Genomic DNA, 10,596 nt, shown 5'->3' on the forward strand with positions numbered 1-10,596 from the left:
TTTTTATAGATGGCATTATCCAAAATGGACATTCCACCCAGAGCCCAACACTTTTTAGAGTGTGACATCGAAGAATGTGAAAAAAACTGTGAGTTTTATTGTAATAATTGCCATTTAGGGTTATGCAAACAATGCAAAGGGGAACATCTGAAAAGTCCAAAAAAGAAAAACCATGAAGTGGTCCTGTACCAGCAACGCAAAAGACAACTTCCTGTGGAGAAATGTGATATCCACCCTACTAAAGATGTGGACATGCTCTGTGAAGAATGCCAAGTTGCAGTATGTTCTAAATGTGCCACACTGGCAGACCATCGAAGGCATATATTTATTGATTTGGAAACTGTTTATGCAGAAAAATATAAAGTTTTTCAAGAAGATATTTCCAAAATCCACGAGTACTTTCTCCCTACATCAAAAACTTTGAAAAAAGAAATAAAAAAAGATTCATCAGAAATCAAACAGGTTATGGACACCATCAGAACATCAATGAAGACTGAAGGTGAGACCCTGAAAAGTCTGGTGGACACAGTCATATCTGATAACCTGAGGCAGCTAGACCAGATAGAGTATTCACTTTTAGAAGATCTTAAATCCCAAGACAGGACCGTGGATGATTACATCACTTATCTTAATAACCTTCTTAAAGAGCTTCACAGATACCTGTCCCCTACAGAACACAAGAAATTAATGTCTGAGAAGAAGCCAGAGATCCAACCCATACCAGAGACAACAAAACCAGTCACACCAGGATTTACTGCTTGTCAGTACACCAAAAGTGATGTCGCCAAACTACTTGGTAAAACACACATCCCCAACACTAAAGGAGAGAAGAGAGAAATTACTTGTGAGACCATGGAGAGTGTTTACAACCCAGCAGTGAAATCTGCATATAAACAGATGAAAGAAAACAGAAAGAAATCTGACAAGAAACAAACAATGTCTCTATCTGCCTCTGTCACCAAGGTCAGGGAGTTCAGGGTACCAGGTGTTGATGATGTACAACATATTTCACTAGATCAATCAGACAGACTCTGGATCAGTGATGATGAAGGTAACCTTGTCCAAACAGATCTACAGGGGAATGAGATACAGAAGATAGAAACCAGTGGTAGACGTGAAGGTTATCACACAGTGACAGGGGACAGAAATCTGATCTTTGCAGACCAATACAAAAACGTCATCAATAGGATAACACAGGATAACAAAATCACAGAATTCATTAGAACTGGAGACTGGGCACCAATCAGCATACACTCCTCCCACATCAATGGGGACTTACTAGTGGGGATGGTGACAGATGAAGAGGCTAAAGTTGCCAGGTACAACAAGTCAAGGAAAAAACTACAGAAAATACAGAGAGATAACACAGGACAGGGACTATATAGTACACCACGCTACATCACAGAAAATATCAATGGAGATATCTGTACATCAGACTTCAGTAAAAAGGCAGTAGTGGTGGTGAATAAATCAGGACGACACAGGTTCTCCTACACAGGTCAGGGGTCAATGTTCTTTCCCTATGGAATTTGCACTGATGTCCTCGGTCACATCCTGGTGTGTGATGGACACTTTGTAAATAACACTGTTCACCTCCTTGATCAGGATGGTCAATTCTTGTCTCTTTTACTCACACAAAAACAAGGGGTAGGCTGTCCTTGTAGTGTGTGTGTGGATGATGAGAACAATCTCTATGTTGGACAACAAATCTTCAACAGACTGAAAGTGTACAAGTACTAGTATCTCAAGTGATTCTTATTCTGTCATATAAACATACATTGTAAGTGCTTTATGTCTATATTATTAAACACATTTTGACTGTTTTAAAGTAAAGAAAATTATTCTTTTCTTTCCCGATAACACTGACTGTATGTATAGTACGCTTAAAGTAATACAAATTCTAACTATCTGTTGGATTCTGTATCTATCTGTTTATATACTTTACAGCTTTTATAAATTAAAAGTAAATTTTATTGTTTTTTTGTTTATTTACAAAATATGTATATGAAATTTAAAGGTACATTATACTGTAAATCACTTTTTATTCGCGAAAACTTAATTTTCGTGTAATTACGCGAGACAGTGAGCTCGCGAAAATTTCATTCTCATGTTTAAAAGTATTCCTTACGATTATATAGAGGAAAAACAACAATTCGTGAAAATTATGTCTCGCTAATAAAGAGTCAATGACTTTCCCGCGAAAATAAGGTGTCGCGAAAATTTAGTGATCTACAGTATGCTGTAATGTCCTTTTAAAGTAAATATAAATCATGTATAGTTGTGTAATATTTTAATAGTATCTTTAAGACAATTTTTCATCAGACTTTAATTCTATACAAAATCATAAGTTCCTGAACATGACTAGTTAGAATAATCTAACTGTGTCTCGGTACAAGCCCTCATTAAAACGGGTCCGTAGGACAATATCATTTTAACGATAGAACATTCTATCTAGAACATGACCAATAGTCAGGCTATGTCAGATCTTCTTGCTCAGAGTGTAAACAATGCAGATATATAAAGAAGTCTGATTTCAATTAGATTGAAAGAACAGCAAATCCATGTTTTGACATACTGTAAAATTGTATTACATTTGGTGGTGTATTCTTTTAAGCGTTTTGGGCGGAAAGAAACTTCCGCTAATTCAAGTACAACACTAAATGTCTTAAACATATATACATTTATAAGAACATTAAGAAATGTGCTAAATCGAATCTACGCTAACTTGTTCACAAATCAGAAATATTGTATACGCAAAATATGAAACATTTACAGTATTGCTATGGAAGCATCCTCAGGTAGTGTAGATTCAAGATTGATTAAATCATGATGTTCCTTGGGTAGGTTGGGGCCACAATGGGGAATTAAAAGTTTTAAAATGAACATCTTGAAACATACTGGAAAAAATAATTTTCTCAAGAACAGAAAAGCTATGTTTAATCATATTAATATGGAAATATCCTCAGGTGGTGTATCAGTTTGTTCAAAAGATGACCTCTAGATTAGGGAGGTGTCTCAATGGGGATATAATTTTTACAAAGGAAAATATAGTCAAGTACAACAAAGCCATTTGTTACATTAACATGGACGCATCATGAGATAGTTAACAATTCAAATCCCCAGCCACCCCTACCAATCTTTTCAATATTAAATTGATTTGTACTTTTCCCTTGCCGTGACATTAGCTATCAAATATTTTGTATGTGTTATAAATGCATTATTTATATAAATCTATTCATAATCTATTTTTGACATAATTTGAAGTTCTTAAACACACTTTGAAACTAATAGCACCATACTTTGTAAACAACTTCTTTTGCAGACTAAAAACAACATATTACTGATAAAACCAGGCTTTATTGAGAAAAGCATTTTGAAGAGGAAAATTTCATCTAAGGAATTGCACCAAAGTGTTTCATTACTTTCTCAATAAAGAGAAATTCTGCTTACATACTAGTTTTATTTTTTCAAGAATCGATCCCATTAGTATATAAAAACTTGTCACATCGAAGTTTAACATTCAAGCAATAAGGAGATAAATATTACATAAATCATAACACATGAAAAGAAACATTTTTAAATTGTAAAGTTCTTCATAGCTCGTCCAAATAAACATAATAACTGGTCATATTCCACAACAAGATCACACAAGTTTAAGTCTGAAATGTCTTCTTCAGCAACCTATTGGCTTTTGGTGATACTCTTCTGGGACAGATTAATCTTGTCTCCCATACTCAAAGCCATGCCCTAAAAATGGGAAAAAAAAGGACTGGTTATTTTTCATGTAATGTCAAAAAACAAACAACATTTATGGTGGTCTTCTGTTTCTCCTCCCTGAAAATGGGCTTGCATCGTTATCAACTGGTGGTTAGTTTCTTTCCATGTTTCATAACAAAGCATAAAACACTATGGAACACTATGGAAAAACAAACAACATTTATGGTGGTCTTCTGTTTCTCCTCCCTGAAAATGCCAGAGTGCTGGGATACCTTGTCTTATATTACAAATATATATTGTTGACTGGACATTAGACCTGATTACAGTAAGTTCTTAATTTTCTTTTACTAACACTTTGCTTGGTTGAATGAATGAGTATGAATGAAATATAGTATTTGATGACTTAATAGAAAATGTGTAAAATCATATAGTAAATGGTTTATAAACCTATAAAATATAAATCTATATTGATTAAAATCAATATGATTAAAATCAGATCCTTTGATCCGCTCACATAGATCGCTACCTTGTGTAGCGATCTATGTGAGCGGATCAGAAGATCTGATTTTATTCAGATTGGTATAATATTTATCCATGAAACAAAGCATAATAACAAGGGACTTTTTAACACCCAAGAAAAATACGTCATGTTTTTGCGTACTACGTCATCAGTTTCAGAGAGTGGTGATATGGATCCAGAAAACCACAGTGTGGTGATCGGAAAATCGGATCAAACTCTGTAAAATTAACAGTAACAAAAACAAGGAAATTGATGGGTATATAATAAATATGAAATATGCTTTTTGATGAGATCTGACCTTAAGAAATATGTTAATATTGTATCTATATTGCAAGATTTAGTAAATACAACCATATGTTCAATAATATTGGTCAGATATGGTTTGGACGTGACACGCAGTTATTATCAGAGGACAGCCTAGGTCCACAACTTGGTATATTTATTGATATAATTACTTATTTTGATATTTGTAAATATTTTTGGTAAATTATATAAATTTACTTGAGCTTAAGTGCATATGGTGAAATAATAATTATTTCTTTTTATTTGTAAATTATATTATAAAGCGATAATAGAAATATCAGTGTAATATAGATTTTTATGCTAATGAAATAATTTGTGATAAAATATATACCTATGTTAATGTTATGAAATATTTATTATGTTTACATGTTTTGTAGGTTTGTTTACCATCTATAAATATATTATCACAATTAAAAGAACCCACATCACCAACTGAGTTTTTTGTATGATTATTGGGGAAAACCCGGTTACACCAATATAAAATTTACATTGTGAAGGTAAGAATCTGAAACTAAAATCACTACTCTTACCTGACTCTTTGCCCTGATTCGGATGTGACCTTGAACTGGGGCATCCCTGGACAGATGGGCAGGTTTCTCAATGCTAAGATTTGCCAGCACATTTTCTCCAAAGATGGACTTGGCATACAAGTTAGCAGCCATAAATCCACAGTCACCTTGTAATGCCTGGATGGAAGACACACGTCGTATCAACACAGATTTTTGTATGTTATTTTCAAAATAATATAATGTCTGTCCTACAGAGTAGCAGTTTTAAATCTTGGATACTAAGTATTTTATCTACTAATTTATGAATAAAAATCGTTCAATTACAGTCTTAAATGATTTCTTTGATTCTTAAAAAGATGTACAACCTACAAGTTTAAATAGTAATTTTCTTAAAATCAATCTTAAAATTACTCATACTAATTTATTTTTCAGGAGTTAGACATCTTTTTATGAACATGTTATTAATCTTAATGAAAGAGTTATCTCCCTTATCAGTTTATTATGTAAATATCCACCTTAAAATAAATACGTTAAGAAACATTACCTTTTCAGGAGTGAGACATCTCATATTGGTCATTTTGATGACGTGCTGTAAGAATTCGGCGAGGTCCGAGACGTTGGTATTGACGGCCACCTTGTTCTCCCACTCAAACTCTGCCCACATCTGTCGGAATTCCGTGTCATCACAGGAGGCGGGGACGATGTAATCCATGATATCAATGTGGATGTCATTCAGCACCACACAGTTACGGTCACTTCCTGCTCCGCTGACATCATACACTGAAATTTAATTACCATATTCATTAGCATTTTAATTACAGTCCTATGTGTAATGCTGTATTTTTTTTCGTTTCCTGTTTAATACTTCATTTTCACAATACACAGATAAATAGAATTACATACACCTGAATTAATTTCTTTTGAGATTTGATTACATGTATCGTACAAGGAGTGATACACAGTATAAAAAACTAGGATTATAAAATTGAGAAAAACAAAATGGCTTTATGTAGCGCAGAAATACAGTGTACTTAAATTAGGATATGCAGAATCAAAGCTGAATGCGTTATTGCTTATGGAATGCTTTGCATCATTAACAATTTTATACAGAGTTTTCATCACAGTGTCAATCATGAATACAGTGGGTTTTTTTTCACATCTGTCATTTCAAAACATTAAACATTACTACGTGGAATGTTCAACAAGTAAATGTACATACCGATATTTCCAAATATGATTCCATTTTCTGTGGAAGCTACTTTAACATTAGCCTTAATGTTACAGAAATCATGGGGTGCCATGGTCATCGGTGTGGGCTTTTCTACCAACTTCAGGTCGCCTGAAATCAAAATTTTCTATTAATTGTAGAAATCCTAGTTATTAGAGCACAAATCAAGCATATTTCTTAATCTGTGGTCCAAACATTTCTAATTAAATTAGTTAATGTTAGCAAACATCCATCTTTTATTTTGTTTGTCCGACCCTCTTCTCAGAATTTACAAATCTCTGACTGAACAATATCACACTTACCCAGAGTAGCTAGCTCTACGGTCAGATTCTGTAATGTGTCAGAGGTCTGGTTGACCACTAGTATGTCTAGTACAATGTCAAACTGGTTCACGTTGACGTAAGCCTCTGCATACACTGGGTCTGAGAAACCAGTCAGCTGGGACACCTACAGAAAAGAAACCATTCCCAATTTATTCTGAAGGACATGACAGCAGGTTTTCATAAGGTTGAAGTACAACAAACATACCCTATATTTATTTTCATGGATTCTGAACTGAAAACTTTGCTTCCTAAAAGTAATTTGACAAATGTCAAGTTGTTTAGTGCTACCGACCTTGTTCAACTTAGAAGCTCCAATAGGATCAGTATCTTTCTTGGATGACATTCCCAAAGCCTGGGACAAGGTGAGCTCAAACATGTTCTGAAAAAAAAGGAAATTCATGTTCATTTCCATGCAAAAAATTAAGGCATACATACTACCTGTTTATAAAAACATGCATTTTCCTTGTCATTTTTTTTAAATGTTGCAGAATATTTTTCTCCATAAATATTCAGTGTATAGCATACCTCTGTTGCTCCCATTTCAGCCTTGTTGACAAGCTGTGCAAACATTATAGGATCATCAGCTTGTACTTTCACAGCTCTCTTCTCAGAGGCCTGAAAACAGGGGGAAAGTCATAACTCAAAAAAACTTAAGGCATGAAAAAATCATCATACTTTTCTTGTTGCTGCATTTTTTAAATTCTTGTTTTCAAAGTATTATGAGATTCATGTCCTCCATGAATTGTAAATTTTCAAATAGAGAACTCGATCCATAAGGTTTAAGGAATTGATTCATAATGTCAAAACCAATCTCAAACCAATTTTTTTTCTTCAAGTGAAGAAAGATGCACTCCCATGAAAACATTTGCTTTTACAGAAGTGTGCGTTTACACCATGTATCTACAATATCTCTGCTGACCTTTTGTAACTCCTTTTCTTCCTCCATCTTGGCTGTCAGCATCATGGAGAGGGACTGTCTACAATCTCTGTTGAAGATCTCCCCCATCAGTGGAGTTTTCTCGGCCAGAACTCTCAGACATGTGGCAATTCTATCCACATCATCATCAGTTATTGGCTAAAAATAAAATGGAGGATGACATTTAAAATGAATTTGACATAGTTCAATAAATCTTGTTATCTGCTAAAATCACAGTAGAGGGTAACATTTCAATGAATTTGAAAGAGGATTAAAATATATTATATTGCACCAAGAATAAATTCTTAAAGAGGAATGCTCAGCTTAAAATCTACATAAAAACTAATTTTTCAATGTACTAGATAAATTTACTTGACTTTAAGTCAGTCAATTTGAAAACCATACTATTGTGAAAAACAAAAGATTCTCACCTTTGTGGGCAGTCCAGATTTTCCAAGATGAATGATTGCTGCCATGATCAACATAGACTCAGCAACTAAGGACTGTAAATAAATATTGAAATCTTTATATTAAATGAAAGATTTCCTTTCACCAGAAAATACTGAGATAATCATCCATAAACATCCATTTTCCATTTCCTACCTTTTTAATAAAAAATTACGTGTATATGACGGATAAGGTGTTGAGCTTACATTTTGCCTTTTCAAGTCCGGAGTATTAGCAATATACTTCAGGGCCAGTTTTGTTAGTGTGGTGGCCAGGGCAGCTCCTACAAAGAAGTCTCCATCCATCATGTACTGCCTCATTGGGGGTCTGTAATAAAAATATTGTGTCAAATGCTTCCAATGACTACAATAAAAAGCTATGTAATTTTGCACCTGTGGAGGCTTAGCAAAATAGAACTTAGATTCTCTTTCTGTGCTATACTAACAGTTTTAGATCGAAGGTCATGAACTCTTCTTTCTTAAAGAAAAATATGCTTATGGTGAAGTGCCACGGGTGAGCAATTTTGTATTGATATAAACATAATTTGCTATATCCATTAGGGGTGGGACGATATACCGATACACCGATACATACCGATATTTTCCTCCAAGATACAGTTTACGATACAAGCATTCAAATATCGGTACGAAACGATACACGAACGACCCATCCAAAAATTGAAAACGAAAGTACCTGTCCTTTGAAAATGGCAGCTTGTACGAAGTGAAGAGATTATTTTGATATTTAAGACACACTTTAGAGCTAATAAGTCATTGATTAGGGGTAAAACGTTTTCACTTTTAAGCAGGCTCGGGAGATTGGACAAGAAAAGTCCAGTATGAAATGCGTTCTTTACACAGAAAATATTGTTTCCAGAACATTTGATATTATAAATTGTTAATCTATCTCGTACTTTTTTGTAATCTCAACTTGGCGACACACTTTCAGCAATGATTTATTAATAATGTAAATATGATCGATGATTTTAAATGAATTTTTAGTCCGTGTTCTCTGATGAAATACACAACTATTTGTAAACAAATTCTGAATAGTAATAATAGTATGTACATGTATCATTGTTTTGTACAGTTTTAGTCAATGAAATTCAAGTATTAATTTCAAAGCAAAGTTAACATGATTTGATGTAGAATAATTTGTTGATTTAATGTCTAGACAAAAAAAATAAAATACTTATTATTTGGAATAGATTTATAATTTATCATAATATCGAGATATGTATCGTATTGTGCCAATATATCGAGATACGTATCGTATCACAAGATGTGTGTATCGTCCCACCCCTAATATCCATTAACTTAAGGTCAAGATCTAGTAAATGACTTTAGAAAAACTTTTCAGTGCTAAATCCATTATGACGTCATAATCACTTTCAACTTTCTTTTTCCGGTACTTACGGCTCTAATAGAATTATGTAGAAAATAAAGTATTTTCATGGAATTCAATTTGAAATCACATGAAAAGTAGTCCCGATACCTATCTTAAATTTAACATTATTTTAAAGTAGAGACTAAGAACATACAAATAACAGTTTTCTGAAAAACTGTAGGCAATCTGGATACATTTTCTTTGTCTGATATGGAAAAAAACTCCCATTTTCAATACTGGTTTTCTTAATTTTTCATTGAAAATCACAGTTAAAAATATGGGTTTTCATCTTGTTTTTCTACGAAATATGCCCCGAAACACCCATTTTGACCAAACTAATGTTATAAAGCATCATTAAAGGAATTAATTTCTTAAATTTGAAAAATCTGTAGGCACCTTCCATTTACTAGATCTTGACCTTAATATCTTAAAACTCCTGAGAATGAAAATCACTTCAACAAAAGTGAAAATTCTGTATTCCCTGTAACAGTGAATTACTATAGATTGCCTGTCCATCGTCTAATGCTATTTGTAGCACCTGTTCACTTGATAAGGCACTGCAGATACAATACCTTCAATAAGGATCAAATGAGTGAAAAAGTGACTTCATTGAGATTTTTCCACCTTTCATATATAGCAAAATGATCTTCATGTCATCTTACTTGTTTATGAACAAGTGTAAAATATTCATTAAATAATCCAGTAAAGCCTACCTCTCCTCCTTCTTTGCTGAGGATGAGGCAGTGCTGAATGCACTCTGTGTGGCGTAGGTTCCATCAGCCGTCACCAGCTTCTGTACCTGTCCTCCCGACTGCATCTCTGTCAACAACAAACAGCATTCAAAACTAAAACTTAGTAACTCAAAATTTAGTTTCTCAAAAAAAAATCCTTCTAAAGACTTGTACATAATGAATTCAAAAGAATCGGAAAACTGTGCGTCAATCTAGGACCAAAAAAGACTTGAGTAAATGAGGTATAAAACTGACCATCTTCTTCCACTTCTCCCGCTGCCTTCTTAATCTCATCATCCACAATGGGAATCTATAAAATACATGCACATTGAAGTATATGTATAATACAGTACATCAAAAACATTAGCAAAACTGATTTGTGAGCTTTCATTACCTAAATAACAACCAATGGATAAATGTATAGGATACATATATGCACAATGTTCAAGTAAATGATACAGGATGGAAACTACAATTTGGGTAAGTTATTCCTACCTCTCCAAGAGCCTGTCTGAT

General features: G+C 33.6%; 2 protein-coding genes across 2 annotated transcripts; one reads left to right on the forward strand and one right to left on the reverse strand.

Moving 5' to 3' along the window:
• Window positions 1-9: 9 nt before the first annotated feature.
• Window positions 10-1,740, forward strand: LOC134270483 (tripartite motif-containing protein 2-like). The gene has a single exon (XM_062752707.1). It carries the CDS (start codon window positions 10-12, stop codon window positions 1,738-1,740), a length of 1,731 nt encoding a protein of 576 aa, XP_062608691.1.
• Window positions 1,741-3,591: 1,851 nt separating this feature from the next.
• Window positions 3,592-10,590, reverse strand: LOC134270484 (coatomer subunit beta-like). Its single transcript, XM_062752708.1, has 13 exons — window positions 10,576-10,590; window positions 10,336-10,390; window positions 10,063-10,168; window positions 8,170-8,290; window positions 7,948-8,019; window positions 7,520-7,675; window positions 7,126-7,215; window positions 6,893-6,979; window positions 6,580-6,724; window positions 6,269-6,388; window positions 5,594-5,829; window positions 5,071-5,226; window positions 3,592-3,747 (listed from the first exon to the last, which is right to left on the reverse strand). Exons 3-13 carry the CDS (start codon window positions 10,164-10,166, stop codon window positions 3,682-3,684), a joined length of 1,353 nt encoding a protein of 450 aa, XP_062608692.1. The 5' UTR covers window positions 10,167-10,168; window positions 10,336-10,390; window positions 10,576-10,590; the 3' UTR covers window positions 3,592-3,681.
• Between the last annotated feature and the right edge of the window lie 6 nt (window positions 10,591-10,596).

This window comes from Saccostrea cucullata, unplaced genomic scaffold, assembly GCF_032062105.1.
Source record: "Saccostrea cucullata isolate Sc308-1 unplaced genomic scaffold, CSIRO_AGI_Scuc_v1 ctg17731, whole genome shotgun sequence".
In the NCBI taxonomy this organism is placed as follows: domain Eukaryota; kingdom Metazoa; phylum Mollusca; class Bivalvia; order Ostreida; family Ostreidae; genus Saccostrea; species Saccostrea cuccullata.